This window comes from Oncorhynchus nerka, linkage group LG20 (assembly GCF_034236695.1).
Source record: "Oncorhynchus nerka isolate Pitt River linkage group LG20, Oner_Uvic_2.0, whole genome shotgun sequence".
NCBI classification, from domain to species: Eukaryota; Metazoa; Chordata; class Actinopteri; order Salmoniformes; family Salmonidae; genus Oncorhynchus; species Oncorhynchus nerka.
Window position 1 is genome coordinate 16,948,786 of NC_088415.1, and position 20,858 is coordinate 16,969,643.

Consider the following 20,858-nt stretch of genomic DNA (forward strand, 5'->3'; position numbering starts at 1 on the left):
AGAGAGGCTTTATTACTGCCACTTTTAGTGAGTTTGGTACACATCCGGTGGATAGAGAGACGTTTATTATGTTCAACATAGGAGGGCCAAGCACAGGAAGCAGCTTTTTCAGTAGTTTAGTTGGAATAGGGTCCAGTATGCAGCTTGATGGTTTAGAGGCCATAACTATTTTCATCAATGTGTCAAGAGATCTAGTATTAAAACACTTAAGTGTCTCCCTTGATCCTATGTCCTGGCAGTGTTGTGAAGACTCAGGACAACTGAGCTTTGAAGAGGAGTCTGTCAAATTGACTCTGGTATCTGTTTGTGTTCATGTTTGTTTAGGACGGAGATTCGATTGCACCGGAGCTCACCCCTCTGAAGCGAAGCTGGGCCCACAATTATGATGAGAACGATGATGAAGAGGATAGCCAGGGAGGAAGAAGCAGGGCTGCAGTCAACATTGGACAACAGAAGGCAAAAGCCAGACTCTTTTAGGAAGATGAGAAAGAGGATCTGTCTGTTTACTTCTTATGGCAGTTCTGGAGAGCTACAGGGTATGCAAGGTTTTGTTCCAACCCAGCACTAACACACCTGATTCAGCTAGTCTAGGTTATAATGATTAATTGAGTAGCTGAATCAGTCGTGTTGATGCTGGGTGGGAACTAACCGTTGCGTACCCTGGTGCTCCCTAGGACTAGGTGTTGGGGACCAAAGATGGTGGATAAATGATGTCTTGCTCAGGCTGTTTACCTTTAAAAAAATGGTCATTGTTCTCGTCTTAAAGGAAAACTCCACCCAAAATGCTATCTTCGTATTTGTCATTAGTCCATTGTTGATACAGCACCAATTGTTTTGCATTTCAGCAATCAAGTTAAAGATATCTAACTTTGGAAATACAGAAATACACCTGGGATGATGTATTGTGCATCGTATGATACAAAGCGCAGCATCATACCGGCTGTATTTTGAAAGTTATGCAGTATATCTTGAGAACTTGATTGCTGACTTGCAAAACATTTTGGGACTATATCAACAATGGTCTAATGAAACAAATACCAAAGTATAGTTTTTGGGTGGACATCAATGTGATAGCAGCTGGGTCTGGTCTGCTTAGTTCATTGACTATATGAACCAGAGAATATTAGGGAGTTGGAGATCAGTGTCTAGGAGCAATGTCCAGAAGAAAGACCTTTGTCTCAGGGTTCTGTTCACTCTCAGTTCTGTTAGGGATTATATCATATAGTCTTTATTTTATTCTCTTTTTATCTCGTTTTATTTTAAGCATATGTTATAGGTTTTTAAGTGCGGTTATTTTGCCTTATTTAATTATCGGTGTCATTGGTATTACATTGTGTGGGAGCCTGTGAGTGTGAAAATACTTCCTGACTTTTCTCTGGCTATGCATCTTGATGTGCCACGATCATACAGGTATCTTTCAGATCGCCTAGCAGCAACTGTTACATATTTATACAACCTGATGAAAGTTGTTCTCAAACCCTTTTTGGACAATCATGCTTGTTTTACATTGTAGCTGAGTATGTAATTGTTTCAATGGTATTGTATCACCATTGTTTGTCTTTCAGGGCATTGTCTTTCTTATAAGCATGTTTTCTACAAGGTTTTAGTTTATATATATAGGCACCCACCATAGCTAGCCTGGTTGTTGACATACGTACAGTATGTTTGGTGAGGTAGGGGTTGACTAAAGCACATAAAGATCAGAGATCTGTCTACCCTATATTTGATTATTTTCCTAAAAGTGGCCCCTTGAACTGACAAACAGAGATGGGTCACAGTGTGCAGTGCAGTGTGGGTAGTGTAGTCAGTTATACATACACAATGCATGCGGTGTGTGATTCAGACCTGAAACTTTTTTGGTTTTGATTTGGACTGTTTCTGATTAGTGTGGTGTTTCTCTAAGTGCTGCGGGTATCACATTGTGTTTTCATCCATGTTACCTTTTGAGTCTGGCTATGTTCTCCTCATTTAAACCATATAAACACAATGTTTTACCATACAGTCTGCATCAAGATGAGTCCACAGCTGTTGGTCATTGATGGTATGTTGGTTGATTTAATTATGTGCTTTGTTTTTTAAAAATATATAATGAAAGACAAATCGTAGAGACAGTCAACGTTTCAGGGATTTTATGATCCAGTACAACTGTCAAAAGCTGTGGAATACAACTAATTTCTCTGCCTGGCTATCTGAGTTCTGTTTTCTTCGAGCTCTGTGTAGATGTCTTTTGGCACCACCACAGGTCTGAGATCAGCATTCCCTCACTAAATCCTCAATTGAACCATTCGAGGGGTGAACTCAAAGCTGACGTGATGAGTTCTGTGTCTATGAACGTCGTCCAGTGTTTCACATCTTTCTCCACTAGAGGGCGGTAAGAGATCCCCTTTCCATAGAGGGGATTTTCTGTAAAGCAGAAACGGCTCTGGCAACAATCACATATCTAAGTATGTATACAATACATGGCTCACTGACAAAGGGATACACACACCGAAACACACACACACACACACATAGACAGTAATACCAGTCAGTCTGAGTAAGGATTTTGCAGGAAAGGATTGGCTGACTGTCCTGGCCCGAGTCCGCTGTGGAAATTACAATATTCTATTTCTAGTTGTAGTCACAGAGGAATTAACTTCTGTTGTTTGGACAGGAAAGTTATATGACAGGAAGTGGAGGTAAAACGCTGCCCTGCTACACGCACATACTCTTCCATTACACATCCTGTGGCACTGATTCTCAGAGCCAGCCGAGGAATATCCACCCCTCCCTCACACCACCACAAGGCCAACTGCCTGCTATAGTATTTTTATAATCTTCATCCTCCCTGACCTGTTGCTCCCCTCCTGGCGCCAGTGGTCTCATCCCCCCCCCCCCCATATCCCCCTGTCTCACACACACAGACTCAGCCCCCCACCATCCCCCTGTCTCACACACCACCCAGCCCCTCCATGGATAATTGAGACCAGCTGTTGCAAGGTGCCTTCCCTCCACCCCCTCCTCCTCTACCCCTCCGTTACCCTCCTGCTGCACTTGCCTCTCTGGCAGATTGGATTGGTATTTGTAGACCCCTCCTTGCTTTTCCAACACACACACAAACACAATCCTCCCATTCCATAGGCTTCTAACTGTGCTTGTCAATACCCATCAATTGTGATGATTGATTTAAAAATGTGATCGTATTATCTGCATACTTGTGTGAGAGGCTGCTTTCCATGTGTTTGTCATTGATCCCCTGTACATTCTGAAACTCACATAAACCAATATTAGACATTACTGATCTACACCCACAAACACACTGGGGGTGAAGGTATGGGGGAGCTGATCTCCTCAAGCCCTGACACAAATGGGCCAATGGTGGCAAAACGCTAGCCCACGACACACTGGAAGGAATGGGGGGGGGGTGTATTCCTCCACATGACTGGTTCCCAGCTGGTCCTATGGGGTCATAGCTACTGTGTGTGTGTGTGTCATGGCCTCTCATTGGGGGGTGAGACGTTGAGGCTCCAGACCCCCATGGTAGGATTGCTCAGGGAGTCTGCAGGGATCCTGCTACTTTGATGCCCCCACCCCCTGCCAGGATGTTAATGAGGGACTGTGGAGGATCTGACTGGAGCAGTGATGTTGTGTATGTGGTACAGAGAGAGAGAGAAATAGGAGTATAGTTGTGGAGAATAATACATATAGAAGGAGAGGAATATAAGAGTAACTCTACAAATCATTCAGTCCTGATCTGGTTAAACACCTAATCCCTATCTGTCAACCTATGAGGGTAAAGCGCAATTGATTTGGAGACGAGACCAAATTGACTTTTGGAACTGAATTCTAGTTTAGAAAGAAAAGAAACATTGAATATAAATTACACTTTTGAATTGAGTGAATAGACATTGAAATGGAATTGACCCCAATGCTGCAGGCAGCTAGTTTGGTAGTCCGTTGTAGCTCAGTTGGTAGAGCATGGCGCTTGCAATGCCAGAGTTGTGGGTTTGATTCCCGTGGGGGACCAGTATGATAATGTATTCACTCACTACTTTTAAGTTGCTCTTGATAAGAGTGTCTGTTATATGACTCAAATGGACATCTAGAAGCTGAGAGACTGATGGTGTGGTATGTGCGTGGGAGGTTTTGTCTGTTTAAAGTGCGGTAGTGCAAGTCCAGGCCAGCATGTATGGCAAAGGACTGGGACTCAAAACAGGTGCTCTCTTTCTTTCTCTTTCTTTTCATCTTACTCTTTTTTTCAGTCATTCTCTCCATTTCTCTCTCCACACCTGCTGAGGCGTGAGGGCTTTTGCTGGGAGAGGAGTGGAGAGGGAGGGAGGATGGAGAGCGAGGGTGAAGGCTGAGCTTGGGGGGGGCAGTAATTGCTTTATTAGTACTTTCTTTACCTCCCTCCTTATCCCCTCTTTCCCTTGATGTGAGGTGTCAATTTTAGGTTGATTAGATATTTGTTGCTCATTTAGCGCTCCAGTGAGAGAGGCAGGAGGGAAGGAGAGAGGGGGAGAGGAGGGAAGGAGAGGAGGGAAGGAGAGTGGGAGTGAAATGGGGAGAGGAGTGAAAACCTGTTAATGGAGAGACTTAGAGTGATAGTTAGAGTGATAGTGAGAAACGCTTAAGTCACCTCTGTTTAAAGAGAACATAAATGAAAGACAAGTTGGCTAAATGTCCCGATATGCTAAAGTGGAGGTTTCCTGGCTTCTTAGCATCCTGTCCTGTATCCCGCCTTGTGTATCAATGACTCTAATCAATTAATCATGGAGCAACACTAATGCATTTGACACAAACAGCAACCATAAGAGCAACACAAACCCCTCCCAAACTCTCAAAAGAGCAAGCCAAGGAGAGTGTTGCTAGGAACAAATCCTACATGTGCATTGTATCTCCAAGGTTGATGGGGCCTTAAAATAGGAGAGGTGGAGCTGGGCCACTTTAGACAATTTGAACAGTCTTGTATAATCTGAGTGACTGATCCCAGCTCTAGATCTCCAGGACCCAGAGGGTAGTGGGGTGGTCTAGCCCCCAAGGGAGCACCTTATTGGGCCTACCGTAAGCCCCCTCTCCTTTGCCTCCCTTCAGTGTGACGTGGGTACAAATGTATACAGCTGTTTGGGATAACTGGGGTTGAATCTTGTCTGTCACTGTAGGGGGAGAGAGGGGGGACAGGGACAAGAGAGAGAGAGAGATCCATAATCATCAAATGAATTTTCGAGTTGTGTATTGAGGATTGGGAGTTTTACAGTAAAAGAAAGGGGATGCTTACACCTCCCTCCCTCTGGCCTGTGTCTGATGATCCTCTGGTAATCATGTCCCATTTGGCTAGCATTTATCACATCCTGTCTTCAGTGTGTGTGTGTGTTTGTCCTTGGTGGCATCTCTCTGTAATAGAATGGATGAGGGCCAGAGCATGTGAGCGGAGTTGAGCGCTGGGAAATCCTGCTCATCCCTCATGGAGCACCGCTCCAGGGCTCCACGTCCTTTCCAACCGCTCTGCTAAAAACCGCTCCGTCACAGGAAAACAAACTGTCACAGGAAAACAAACTGCTGCTCCAAATTCACTCAGAAATGAATTATTTAGGCTTTAGCCTACAAAGAAATACATTGTGAAGCATTTGCGAGGGCGACACACTAGGCTGGTAGGGACATAAAGAGCTCTGCATTTAAACATTTTGTTGCGTTAAATCATTATATATATATATAAATTGTGCATATAGGCTGTGACTTTAAATACAATTAAATACAAATGAATCAAAACATTACTTATTAGTGCCTTTTTAGAAACATGAGTTTGGCTAGTCTTTGGCTTCAAGCTCATGCGATGGTGCCTGGAGAGAAGGCCAGTAGCGGAGAACACCCTCCCCACACTAGCAGAGCCACTGGGGACACCCTTTGGCCACTCTTGCCTGGCTGAGCAGAGATGCAGAGTTGTTCAATTTAAAAAATATATTTTGGTAGCTCTCAAGGTTTTCAGGCAAAATAACCCAATCAAAACAGAAAGCTCCTTGACCATGGAAATATGCCAGGCATATTGGGACAAAATCATTTAATCTATAGATAATAGAACAACAAATGAGGAAATGTTTAAGAGATCAGATTTTTTTGTTTATAAATACTTTGCTGCTGTGACACAGTTATCTTCCCACCTTGTTCTTTGTTTTAGCTTGTGCAGGTAGTAAGTAGACCACAGTTATCTTCCCACCTTGTTCTTTGTTTTAGCTTGTGCAGGTAGTAAGTAGACCACAGTTATCTTCCCACCTTGTTCTTTGTTTTAGCTTGTGCAGGTAGTAAGTAGACCACAGTTATCTTCCCACCTTGTTCTTTGTTTTAGCTTGTGCAGGTAGTAAGTAGACCACAGTTATCTTCCCACCTTGTTCTTTGTTTTAGCTTGTGCAGGTAGTAAGTAGACCACAGTTATCTTCCCACCTTGTTCTTTGTTTTAGCTTGTGCAGGTAGTAAGTAGACCACAGTTATCTTCCCACCTTGTTCTTTGTTTTAGCTTGTGCAGGTAGTAAGTAGACCACAGTTATCTTCCCACCTTGTTCTTTGTTTTAGCTTGTGCAGGTAGTAAGTAGACCACAGTTATCTTCCCACCTTGTTCTTTGTTTTAGCTTGTGCAGGTAGTAAGTAGACCACAGTTATCTTCCCACCTTGTTCTTTGTTTTAGCTTGTGCAGGTAGTAAGTAGACCACAGTTATCTTCCCACCTTGTTCTTTGTTTTAGCTTGTGCAGGTAGTAAGTAGACCACAGTTATCTTCCCACCTTGTTCTTTGTTTTAGCTTGTGCAGGTAGTAAGTAGACCACAGTTATCTTCCCACCTTGTTCTTTGTTTTAGCTTGTGCAGGTAGTAAGTAGACCACAGTTATCTTCCCACCTTGTTCTTTGTTTTAGCTTGTGCAGGTAGTAAGTAGACCACAGTTATCTTCCCACCTTGTTCTTTGTTTTAGCTTGTGCAGGTAGTAAGTAGACCACAGTTATCTTCCCACCTTGTTCTTTGTTTTAGCTTGTGCAGGTAGTAAGTAGACCACAGTTATCTTCCCACCTTGTTCTTTGTTTTAGCTTGTGCAGGTAATAAGTAGACCACAGTTATCTTCCCACCTTGTTCTTTGTTTTAGCTTGTGCAGGTAGTAAGTAGACCACAGTTATCTTCCCACCTTGTTCTTTGTTTTAGCTTGTGCAGGTAGTAAGTAGACCACAGGAGGCTGGTGGCAATTTCATTGGGGAGAATGGGCTCGTGGTAATGACGAGTGGAATGGTGGAATGGTAACATTCCATTTGCTCCGTCACAGACATTATAATGAACAGCCTCCACTGAAGGACACCGTCATGCCTTCAGGATATGTGTCTTTTCAGATTCCACAATGACTATTTAGTTGTGGACACTATATCACCACACTCCCTCTCTTGCTCTTGGTCCTTGTTTCTGTAAATCCTCTTGATTTAGCACCTTTGTGTTTTATCAGTTTCTTTATGAAAATATTTAGTGAACTCCATGACAGTAGCTAAAGCAAAGGGCTAAAGCAGCACACAAGTAGACTACAAATGCATGCACTCATGAAGTGTATGGTATTGGCCCGAGCTCGTGAGGTTAGTGATATTGGAGCACTACTGGAACGAAAATGGATCGCGTGAGAAGGCAGACACTCCAGTCTTTGGGAATCTTGCTCCATGCTCCAGTCAAATGGGGAACACTCCAGCTCCGCTCCATGCGCCACTTCACACTCCAGCTCCGCTCCATGCTCCACTTCACACTCCAGCTCCGCTCCATGCTCCACTTCACACTCCAGCTCCGCTCCATGCTCCACTTCACACTCCAGCTCCGCTCCAGCTCCGCTCCATGCTCCACTTCACACTCCAGCTCCGCTCCATGCTCCACTTCACACTCCAGCTCCGCTCCATGCTCCACTTCACACTCCAGCTCCGCTCCATGCTCCGCTCCATGCTCCACTTCACACTCCAGCTCCGCTCCATGCTCCACTTCACACTCCAGCTCCACTCCAGCTCCGCTTCATGCTCCACTTCACGCTCCTGCTCCGCTTCACGCTCCACTTCACGCTCAGCTCCTGCTCTGTGCTCCACTCCATGCCCCGCTCCAGCTCCACTTCTCTGACATACTCTGATGAGGGCACATCTGGAAAAGCTTTTGCACAGACCTAAATTGTTTGGTTGCTGTGTGTGTGTGTGCGCATGTGTGTGTGTGTGTGTCTGCGGGGGTCAGTGGCACCGTGTCCAGGCAGTCATGTGGGAATCCTCTCAGCACTGTCCTGGTGGTGGTGGGGGGGTGTTTTCCTTTTGGTTCAAGAAAACAACCTGTCAAGTAATGACTTCAACTTCTGAGGGAGAAGAGGGGGAGTGAGGTGAGGAGGAGGGGATGAAAGGGGGATAAGCATACGTACCTGGAAATTACTCTCTCTCAGCTGGTCCTGAGTGTGTGTGTGTGTGTGTGTGTGATGAACTAATTTCATCCTAGTTAAATCTTAAATACAAGCCATATAATTATGTAAAAAATAATAGGTATTCAAAATAGGAAAGCATTGAAATACAATGACCATAGTTCCTCATATTACTTAATCACACTGGCAATTTAATGTTGGAAATGAGGGGCACAAAGTATTTGAAGATGGCTGGGGGGGGTGGGTCCGTACCCATCCAGAAGTTGGAGGATTTAGCATTTTTCAAACACCAGAAAAAGCTTTTTTCCTGCAATCTAGAGCCATAATTATTATGCTTAATTCTATGTCAAAAATATGTTTATTAGGGCCCTCCCGAGTGGCGCAGCAATCTAAGGCACTGCACTACTAGAGACCTGGGTTCAATCTCAGGCTGTGTCGCAGCTGGCATCGAGGGTTCGAGGCCTTCTCCCTGCTGTTTCATTACATTGGTGTCAGAAGTGATCGGACCTTGCATCCACGACAGTGCATGTGCTTGGCTGGTGAGTGCGTTCCTGTAAGACGTAGAGTCGCAAGCAAGCGCACGAGCATGCTTTTTACGACACAGTCGATAGCACGCCGGACCTCGGGGTCGAAGGTCGGGGGTTCGAGACCTGCTCCCTGCTGTTTCATTACAGTACTTTTCATGACTATATTAATCAATACCATACTTACAGGTCGTGGACAACAAACATCTTTTCAAGCTAGTGAATTAGCTTAATTAGCTAGCTAGTCATTTCAGGTAACTTAACCTATACTTAAAGTATCTTCAGAAAGTTTTCACACCCCTTGACTTTTTTCACATTTTGTTGTGGAACAGCCGGATTTTTCAATTGATTCAACTTGCCTACACACAATACCCCATAATGTGAAAGTGGAATTTTGTTTTTCGGAATGTTTACAAATTCATTTGAAATGAAAAGCTGAAATGTCTTGTGTCAATAAATATTTTGTTATGGCAAGTCTAAATGAGTTCAGGAGTAAAAATGTGCTTAACAAGTCATAATAAGTTGCATGGACTCAGTTTTAATGCAGTTTTAATGTTTAACATTTCTGAATGACTACCTCATCTCTGTACACCACACATTATCTGTCCCTCAGTCGAGCAGTGAAAGTTTAAGACTCAATCACAAAGACCAGCTATGTCTCCCAATGCCTCGCAAAGGGCACCTATATAGAATTATTGCCACCAACAAAATGTTGAATATTTGGGGCATAAAATTAACGAAGCTCTGCAGATTTTGTTGTGATACAGAATCAATAGACCATTTATTTTGGTATTGCCATCAGGTAGCCTGTTTCTGATCTCAAGTTCAGGAATGGCTGAAAATGCATAGCATTGATCTAAAATTGACCCTAGAAATAGTACTGTTACGAGATCTGGAGAGACCGGGTCAGACAATTCCTAATATACTAATACTCTTAGTAAAAGTATTTGTCTTCAACTCTCAATCTGTGGATTCTATTCGATTAGATAGATTGAAATTGTACGTTAAACATCACAGCATAGTTGAAAGATATACACTACTGTTCAAAAGTTTGGGGTCACTTAGAACTGTCCTTGTTTTTGAAAGAAAAGCACATTTTTGTCCAATAAAATAACATCAAATTGATCAGAAATACAGTGTAGACAGTGTAGACATTGTTAATGTTGTAAATGACTGTTGTAGTTGGAAATGGCTGATTTTTTATGGAATATCTACATAGGCGTAGAGAGGCCCATTATCAGCAACCACTCCTGTTTTCCATTGGCACGTTCTGTTAGCTAATCCAAGTTTATTATTTTAAACGACTAATTGATCATTAGAAAACCCATTTGCAATTATGTTAGCACAGCTGAAAACTGTTGTCTGATTAAAGAAGCAATTAACTGGCTTACTTTATACTAGTTGAGTATCTGGAGCATCAGCATTTGAAGGTTTGATTACAGGCTCAAAATGACCAGAAACAAAGAACTTTCTTCTGAAACTCATCAGTTTATTGTTATTCTGAGAAATGAAGGCTATTCCATGCGAGAAATTGCCAAGAAACTGAAGATCTCGTACAATGCTGTGTACTACTCCCTTCAAAGAACAGCGCAAACTGGCTCTAACCAGAATAGAAAGAGGAGTGGGAGGCCCCGGTGCACAACTGAGCAAGAGGACAAATATATTAGACTGTCTAGTTTGAGAAACAGACGCCTCACAAGTCCTCAACTGGCAGTTTCATTAAAGAGTACCCGCAAAACACCAGTCTCAACGTCTACAGAGAGGAGGCGACTCCGGGATGCTGGCCTTCTAGGAAGAGTTGCAAAGAAAAAGCAATTTCTCAGACTGGCCAATAAAAAGAAAAGATTAAGATGGGCAAAAGAACAGACACTGGACAGAGATATGGCTTTTTCTTTTCATTTCACAAGGCCAAATGTACACTGGAGTTGCTTACCAAGACAACACTGTTCCTGAGTGGCCTAGTTACAGTTTTGACTTAAATCATCTTGAAAATCTGTGGCAAGACTTAGCTGTCTAGGAATGATCAACAACCAACTTGACAGAGCTTGAAGAATATTTTAAAGAATAATATTGTACAATCCAGGTGTGCAAAGCTCTTAGAGACTTACCCAGAAAGAGTAGTAGCATGAATCGCTGCCAAAGGTGATGATAAAATGTACTGATGAATTGACTCAGGAGTGTGAATACTTACGTAAATGAGATATTTCTAAATTTAATTTTCAATAAATTTGCAAACATTTCTAAAAACATGTTTTCTCTATCATTATCAGGTATTGTGAGTAGATGGGTTAGAAAATAGATTTTGAATTCAGGCTGTAACACAACAAAATGTGGAATAAGTCAAGGTGTATGAGTACTTTCTGAAGGATTTTCTTTGGCCCCCCCAAAAATTCCTGCTTACATTGCTCTCGTGGAATGACGTTCATTGAGCACTAGAGACATCAATTGCTAATTCACGTCAAGGTTCTGGCAATATTGTTCCATCGTTTTCGTTGCCTGAATGCCTAGTTGTGCTATCATGCCAACTCCTTGTCACTAATTCTCATTCCAAAAATGTTTAGCTTTACAACGAGCAGTGGCTCACTCATGTCAGTCATGGCTCCTCTCAGCCATTGATTGATGTGATTGTCTTTATTGCCTTGGCTGGTCCGTGGAGAGTGGTTTAGTATTGTGGTGGATAGAGGTGATCTTAAATGTCACAGAGTTGGAGAAAGCAGATGGAGACAGGGTTGTGTTCAGTCTGTCACAGCCCACTGACCAGCCGTGTGTGTGTGTGTGTGTGTGTGTGTGCGTGGAGACAAGTCTCTGCATAGACGGGCAGGTGTTAGGGACAGGAGGTGCCGTGTGGCCTGGGGGCGTGGTCAAGTGGTGACACACCTGTCCCTACTCGCACAGGAGGGTCATGTTACATAGGAACACACACACCTGCATCTTCCCTGCCATTGGCTCTGACATGCAAATGCCAAGAGTAGCTTTCGTTCAGGCAGTGTATATCACTTAGCCATGAAAATCCAGTCCATTTTTCTCAGTAACCCTAGCCAAGGAAAACATACCAGGGTTAACTCTATATGCCTTTCACGTTGGAGACTGAGAGAAGTATGACATATGAGAACAATGATGTTACGTATAATCCTGGATGTGTGAAAGAGAAGAGAGAGAGGACGGGGAAGAGAGAAGGAATGAGAGGAAGGGGGAAGGACAGGTTCTTGGTCTGATTTAGGTCTTCATCTACCATGAGATACATTTCCATTTGAGTCATTTAAGATCTTCCCGGGTCAGTAAGGATATTGTTACGTCTGATGCTGTGCTATAGGGAGGAAAAGGAACGCCTCATATGGATCCAACTAAAGAAGGTTGAACAATTAAAGTGTCATTGAAGCGAAGTGTAAGACTGTGAAGGGGGCCAAAGATTCCAATTGTTTCATTCAGTATAAGAATGAGATGAAGTGTGATTAGACAGTGATGTCATAAATCTCAAAATTCCTCAGGAAGGAATGTGCTCACTACGAACCAAATGGATCTCCAACTAAACTGTCAATCTTAACCTGTGTGCGTGTGTTTGCATGCGCGTGTGTGTGTGTGTGTGTAAGGGGACACCGATGTGTGGCTTTAAGATGCTGTAAGAACTTGGAGATGGTTGGATAAGCGTCTGGCCTGGAGGTTTGGATTTCAGGCAGGTGCATTTGTGTGCCCTTCGGCTGCCCGAGGGACAGGATGAGACGGGACAGGAGAGGAGGAGGGTGGGGGAGTGGGAAGGAGGAGGGAGGTGGGGGATGCAATCTGTGCTCACTCACAGACAGTCATTCAAGCTCTCATTCACTCACTGATCCCACTGGGCACAAACTGGTTGAATCAACGTTGTTTTAACGTAATTTGTAGACGTATTGTGACATGGAATCTACATGGAAAATACATTACATTTTGAAAAAGTTACCAAAGTTTACTGTTGTTTTGAGAGTGAAATTTGAACCAAAGGATTATGTCATCATTGTAACCAATTTTCAAAATATAAATACCTTGTATAAAAATATGTTACATTTGTGCCTTTGAAACATCAGATCTACTACTTTATATCCACTATCAGGGAAAAAAACTATAGGTTGGGCAGCACCTCCTACTGGTCAAAAGGGTTTTTCTTTATTTGTACTATTTTCTACATTGTAGAATAATAGTGAAGACATCAAAACTATGAAATAACACATATGGAATCATATAGTAACCAAAAAAGTGTTAACAAATCGAAGATTCTTCAAATAGCTACCCTTTGCCTTGATGACAGCGTTGCACACTCTTGGCATTCTCTCAACCAGCTTCACCTGGAATGCTTTTCCAACAGTCTTGAAAGAGTTCCCACATATGCTGATAACTTGTTGGCTGCTTTTCCTTCACTCTGCGGTCCGACTCATCCCAAACCATCTCAATTTGGTTGGTCGGGGGATTGTGGAGGCCAGGTCATCTGATGCAGAACTCAATCACTCTCCTTCTTGGTAAAATAGCCCTTACACACCCTGGAGGTGTGTTGGGTCAATGTCCTGTTGAAAAACAAATGATAGTCCCACTAATCCCAAACCAGATGGGATGGTGTATCGCTGCAAAATGCTGTGGTAGCCATGCTGGTTAAGTGTGCCTTGAATTCTAAATAAATCACAGACAGTGTCACCAGCAAAGCACCCCCACACCATCACAACTCCTCTTCCATGCTTTATGGTGGTAAATATGCGGAGATCCTCCGTACACCCACACTGCATCTCACAAAGACACAGGATTGGAACCAAAAATCTCAACATTTCCACCGGTCTAATGTCCGTTGCTCGTGTTTCTTGGTTCAAGCAAGTCTCTTCTTATTATTGGTGTCCTTTAGTAGTGGTTTCTTTGCAGCAATTTGACCATGAAGTCCTGATTCACACAGTCTCCTCTGAACAATTGATGTTGAGATGTGTCTGTTACTTGAACTTTATTTGGGCTGCAATTTCTAAGGCTGGTAGCTCTAATGAACTTCTCCTCTGCAGCAGTTTAACTCTGGGTCTTGAGAGCCAGTTTCTGTCCTCATGAGAGCCAGTTTCATCATAGCACTTGATGGTTTTTGCGACTGCACTTGAAGAAACTTTAAAAGTTCTTGAAATTTTCCGGATTGACTGACCTTAGTGTCTTAAAGTAATGATGGACTGTTGTTTCTTTTTGCTTATTTGAGCGGTTCTTGCCATAATATGGACTTGGTCTTTAACAAATAGGGCTATCTTCTGTATACCAGCCCTACCTTGTCACAATACATCTGATTGGCTAAAACGCTTAAGAAGGAAAGAAATACCACAAATGAACTTTTAAGGCACACCTGTTAATTGAAATGCATTCCAGATGACTACTTCATGAAGCTGGTTGAGAGAATGCCAAGAGTGTGCAAATCTGTCATCAAGGCAAAGGGTGGCTATTTGAAGAATCTCAAATATAAAACCCTTTTTTGGTTACTACATGATTCCATATGTGTTATTTCATAGTTTTGATGTCTTCACTATTATTCTACAATGTAGAAAATTGTGCAAATAAAGAAAAACCCTTGAATGAGTAGGTGTCCAAAAACTTTTGACTGGTAATGTATTTGGGTTTCAAGCTGTGGTTGATTTCAAATGTAATCTTCAAGTTAATCATTGATACACTATATATACAAAAGTATGTGGACACCCCTTCAAATGAGTGGATTTGGCTATTTCAGCCACACCTGTTGCTGACAGGTGTATAAATCGAGCACACAGCCATGCAATCTCCATAGACAAACATCAGCAGTAGAATGGCCTTACCGAAGAGCTCAGTGACTTTCAACGTGGCACGTCATAGGGTGCCACCTTTCCAACAAGTCAGTTACTCAAATGTCTGCCCTGCTAGAGTTGCCCTGTTCAACTGTAAGTGCTGTTATTGTGAATTGGAAATGTCTAGGAGCAACAACAGCTCAGCCCCAAAGTGGTAGGCCACACAAGCTCACAGAACAGGACCGCCGAGCGCTAACGCATAAAAATCATCTCACTACCGAGTTCCAAACTGCCTCTGGAAGCAACTTCAGCACCAGATCTGTTTGTTGGGAACTTCATGAAATGGGTTTCCATGGCCGAGCAGCCACACACAAGCCTAAGATCCCCATGCACAATGCCAAGCTTCGGCTGGAGTGGTGTACAGCTCGCCGCCATTGAACTCTGGAGCAGTGGAAACATGGAGAGATGAATCACGCTTTCCCATCTAGCAGTCCGATGGACGAATCTGGGTTTGGAGAACTGCCAGGAGAACTCTACCTGCCCGAATGGTAGAGTTGGTGGACGAGGAATAATGGTCTGGGGCTGTTTTTCATGGTTCGGGCTCGGCCCCTTAGTTCTAGTGAAGGGTAATCTTAACGCTACACCAAACATTGACATTCTAGATGATTCTGTGCTTCCAACTTTGTGGTAACAGTTTGGGGAAGGCCCTTTGCTGTTTCAGCATGACAATGCCCCTGTGCACAAAGCGAGGTCCATACAGAAATGTTTTGCGAGATCAGTGTGGAATAACTTGACTGGCCTGCACAGATCCCTGACCTCAACCCCATCGAACACGTTTAAGATTAATTGGAACACTGCCTGTGAGCCAGGCCTAATTTCCCAACGTCAGTGCCTAACCTCACTAATGCTCTTGTGGTTGAATGGCAACAATGTTCCATCATCTAGTGAAAAGCCTTCCCAGAAGAGTGGAGAATGTTATAGATGCAATTGGGGGACCAACTCCATATTAATGCCCATGATTATGGAATGAGATTTTCGACAAGCAGGTGTTCACATAGTTTTGTTCATGTATTGTATGTTGGATTCACGTCTACATCTCAACCAAGAATCAAAGTTAAAGAACATGACTAAATCAAATCAAACTGCATTTAAAGTTACATTTGATTTGATTTAGTCCTATTCTTTGACTTCTTGGTTGAGATGGAGACGTGAATCCAACATATCAATGAATCATTTGTAGACCAACTGGATGTTGAATTGTGTTTGGTTGTCAACGCAACCAAATATCAACATTTGAAGGAGATTTATATTCTGCTTGGATAGTTCTATCTGAGCCACTGACTTAGTCTGGCTTAATTCCAGTTAGTCTACAAATTAATAATAGATATGTTGGATTCACGTCTCCATCTCAACCAAGAATCGAAGTTAAAGAATAGGACTAAATCAAATCTCCTTCAAATGTTGATATTTGGTTGCGTTGACAACCAAACACAATACAGTATATACCCTATTGACTTGCCGACAAATTATCAAATGATATGTTGGATTCACGTCTCCAACTAAACCACAAATAACAGTTAAAGAATGGAATTAAGCCAGTGGCTCAGATGAAACTATCCAAACATAATTCAATCATCATTTTGTAATAAACTAAATAGCCTAAAGTTAAGGCAAAAGTATCAGTGACACATTCATGGCCACATTTTGTGGTAAGCCTACTGTGACTATAAATGTCTTATGTAATCCTAAAAAGTGTGCATGTTCAAGATAGCAAGCCAAGGTCGCAGGTCTGTGGAGATCTTCACAATGGCTGTAATAACCCGTGGAGAATTTGATCAGCATTGATCACTTGCACCATGTACTTTAATGTAGTCTCAACTGTAATCCCGGTCATTTGGTTGTGCTATTAGATGAAGCACAGTGATGACACATTGTGTATAAATACAAAATATCTGACATTGTTTTCCTATTTGAACTTTGTTGTGCTTTTAAATGGTTAAAAGCGCAGTGATAAACACATTTGTTTTTGATGACATTTTGGGGAATTTTAAAACAGTCTACCTGCAGTGAAGCTGCTCAACATTACATTCAGTCATCCAGCAGACACTCCCATCTAGAGCAACCCACAGGAGCAACCAGGGTCAAGCGTCCCACCCAAGGGCACAAGAACCGATCCCTCACCCAGTTGAATCTGGGACGCAAACCAGCCACAAGCTCCCAACCACCAGGCCAACTATCCAAGATAGTTAATCATTGTTTTATTTAACTGTTATTTAACTAGGCATGTCAGTTAAAGAACTAGTTATTTTTTATAATGATGGCCTCCCCTGGCCAAACCCGGACGACTCTGGGCCAATTGTGTTTAAATGTGAGTGTGTGTATGCATGTACAAGCCCCTGCGAGGCATCAGCCTCAGGAAAACAGGCATTGGATGTAACAACGTTCCTTTTTAGTGTCAGTTCAACTTTATTATTATTATTTTTATATTTGACCGTCATTCTACCCCATAACCAGCAACTTCATTCCTACTTGGCTCCAGTTCCACATCCCAACCCTCAGTTTCCTTTCCCTTTCTACCAGCCATATATCTTTCAACTATGCTGTGATATTTAACATACCATTCGAATCTATCTAATCAAATAGAATCCACAGATTGCGAGTTGAAGATAAATACTTTTACTAAGCGTATTAGTATATTAGTAATTGACTGATCAGTTCTCTCCATATCTCCCAACAATACTATTTGTAGGGTCATATTTTTATTTTTATTTTATCTGACATTGTTTTTCCATTGGAATTTGGATGTTATTTTATATTGTTGAAAACATAGTGATAACACATTGGGAATTCAACAAACTTCTGGATGTTGTTATGAGTGGGTGAATAAAGGTTGAAATCTCATTGATCAACATCTCAACCAAATAATATCCCCAAATCTACATTGAAATGACGTACGTGGTGTGCCCAGTTGGATGCACACACACACACACACACACGTGTCACCCTCTTATCCCCCAACCCCTCACGCCCCAGCCTCACACCTACCCACCTCAGCTACCTCCACCCGGCCCAATCCCTCATGGAGAGGAATGTCGGAACAATAGAATTGTCCTGGCCCCTCCCTGCCCCAGCCCCAAGCAGGTCCTGACAGGAGAACAAACGTGCACCTTGCACCTCTCAGCACAACCGCTGGTGCCCCTGAGACACATACCTCAATACCTGTGGCAGAGAGGGAGAGAGAAGGGAAGAGAAAATCTCACTCTATACGCCAATCAGCCTCTCTTTCTATACATTTCATCTATGATAGTACTGCTTTTATCCACCTGACTTCTGTTGTTTTCTTCCAAATATCTCACAATTATTTTCTTATATTGTCCTTCACCGTCTCTCTCTCTCGCTTTCTCTCCCACTCATGTCATGACATGCTGTAGCCTTGGCCTATGTGTTTGTTTGGTAGTTTGACACCTCCGTCAGAGCACAGTGTTGGTTCCCCTCTAGCTCTCCCCTGCTCTCCTTGGTCCTACACAGTGTTGGTTCCCCTCTAGCTCTCCCCTGCTCTCCTTGGTCCTACACAGTGTTGGTTCCCCTCTACTGTAGCTCTCCCCTGCTCTCCTTGGTCCTTCACTGGGGGTGAGCACTGTCTGTTTTCAGAAGCGTGACCACTCTATTCATTCCCTTTCTATGGCTTGAGGTTTCTTTTGAGGTGGCTGTTTGTTAGATTAGGGCAATGGGTCGCTGATAGTCCATTTATCAATGTATTAATCTATTAATCATTTCTCCCTGTCTATCCTTGTATTTATACTTGTCCATTCACTCCTTCAACAGAGAACAGAGGACAGAGAGGGTCTGTACTTGGGAAGAGTGACACAACCCCAACCTCATGTCTCATTGGAGAGGTGGGCAGGAAATGGTGTGTACCCCCTCAATGGGGTCATGTCCTGTCCTTGGGTAGAGCAGCTTGTATTTGTCCTGAGATGTGTAGTTGTGTGTGTGTGTGTGTGTGTGTGTGTGGTGGGGGGGGGTCACAGACAGATTAGGGACTGAAGGAGAACCAAAGGAGGGACAGAGTGAAAGAGCGAAAGACAGTAGTGTGTCCTTTCTCTCTACTTGGCACAGACACAGCTACAGCAGCCCATGACAGTGATCAGAACTGCATTACAACATGTTCTATTCCTCAACCAATACAACACATCTTTCGACCTCCTGCTTCCCCCCGCTCGCACGCTCTGACAAACCTTGACCATTTCATCATCTGTGTGTTTCATCGTTCCTCTCTTTCTCTCTCTATGTTCCCCCTTCTCTCTCTCTGTCTCTCCCCCTCTCTTTTTCATTCCACCTCTCCCTTTTCCCTTTCTCCCTCACTCCATAATGAGAAATGTTTCTAAAGCTGTTGGGTCTGCACTAAAGTCCAGTAAAGCTCCATTGTGTGCAGGTATGGTGAGTATTGGGCTTGTAACTATGTTAGTAGTAATTCTAACCCGGTGACAAAGCCCTCCTGGCTGGAACCTGATCCCAGTGACTCAGCCATCAAACCCCATTGAGTCAGTCCTGGCTAGCTCAAAAACACTAGTCTTTTTAGACATAGGCTGAACTCCGCTGTGACTTATTGATGTGCAGTGGTATACCCCCCACCTCCTTCACACATAGGTACATCACACACACATACAAACAGGCGTACACACACACACGCACGCATGCATGCACGCACGCACGCACACAGGAGAACACACACATACACACATATACATACACACAGGTATGCACACACAGACATGAACACAAACACACACACATACACGCACGCACACACACACACACACACACACACTTATACACATACACACAGGTATACACACACAGACATGAACACAAACACACACACACTGATGTGCGACCCCGCCCAGATGTTTTTTATCAGCGCTGCCGGATTGGTGCTGTTTATACAAGCCTGACAGCTCACTTCCTGTGTCCCAAACAGAGAGAGAGAGAGAGAGAGAGAGAGAGAGATTACTGCAGTAGAGGAGAGTTAAAAGAGGGGGACAGAAACAGAGAAGCCATCTCCCTCTCTGTGTAAAGTAGGTCAGCAGAACATGCTGCATTATCTAACCTGAACTGAACAAAACAGCTATCTCAACGAGATGTTTCTCTCTGTTTATCTGCATTATCTAACCTGAACTGAACAACACAGCTATCTCAACGAGATGTTTCTCTCTGTTTACCTGCCTTATCTAACCTGAACTGAACAACACAGCTATCTCAATGAGATGTTTCTCTCTATTTCCTGGTTCTGTTTCTCTCCCTCTATCCATCCTTCTGTATCTCTCTCATACTGACACACACACACACACACACACAGTGTGTTTCAGAAAAGAAGGCTGTATTGTGTGTCTGTCAGTAATGGTTCAGGAATGTCACATTAGTCAGGCGCTGCATGTGTGACTCGGACATAAAAACACACACCGACATCACAAACATGATCTCACACACACACACACACACACACACACACACACACTTAGAAAGACACCAGCATCTCCAGTGATCTCACTGCCTCAGAGCTACAGGGTAACAGGGTGCCTCCTACACAGACACAGACAATAGCCCAAATATGCCCCTCTGGCTGGCTGGCACAGCTTAGGTTTCATCGATGGAGAAAATAACACTGTTTTTTTACAAAAATTAATATAAAACTTGAGTCAGTACGCATGTGTATGCTCGCTGGGTGCCAGTGTGTGTGCGTGTGACAGACAGATGCTGTTGCCACCAGACACTCAGCCCAGCGGGGGTTCTATTACCTCTGACTGTTGAGTAAAATGTTTAGTTGGAGTCGTGTTAGGCCTACTGCCAAATTGGTTGACATGACAAGTGTGATTTTCAATACGACTGAAAAGAAATGAAGTGAACTCCATTACGTCATCCTCTACCACTCAACAAAACATGCACACCCACATGTGCACATACACAGAAGTTCCATCCATACAACCTACCCACCCACGCTCCTCTCTCTGCCCAGCTAACCTGACACCGTCGGGAGATCAAGCAGAGTTCAGTCCCCCCTGCCCTGGCTCTCTCTCTCTCTGACTCACCATCTGTGTAGACCCACTACACCAAACTCCCCCAAACTCACACTCACACATGCCCATAACCCTATAAAACACTGAAAAAAAAATCATACGCACACACGCACACCATCTATCCACTACACC

At 43.3% G+C, this 20,858-nt stretch overlaps 1 protein-coding gene across 2 annotated transcripts in view; it reads left to right on the top strand.

Moving 5' to 3' along the window:
- The window catches only part of LOC115101994 (deoxynucleoside triphosphate triphosphohydrolase SAMHD1-like), a 38,458-nt gene extending 36,272 nt beyond the window's left edge, over positions 1-2,186 (top strand). For both annotated transcript variants that reach the window (XM_029621464.2, XM_029621463.2), the window contains exon 16: positions 325-2,186. In XM_029621464.2, coding sequence (XP_029477324.1) covers positions 325-477 — 153 coding nt within the window. In that variant the 3' untranslated portion in view covers positions 478-2,186. The remainder of the gene's footprint in view (positions 1-324) is intronic.
- The last annotated feature ends 18,672 nt before the right edge of the window (positions 2,187-20,858 follow it).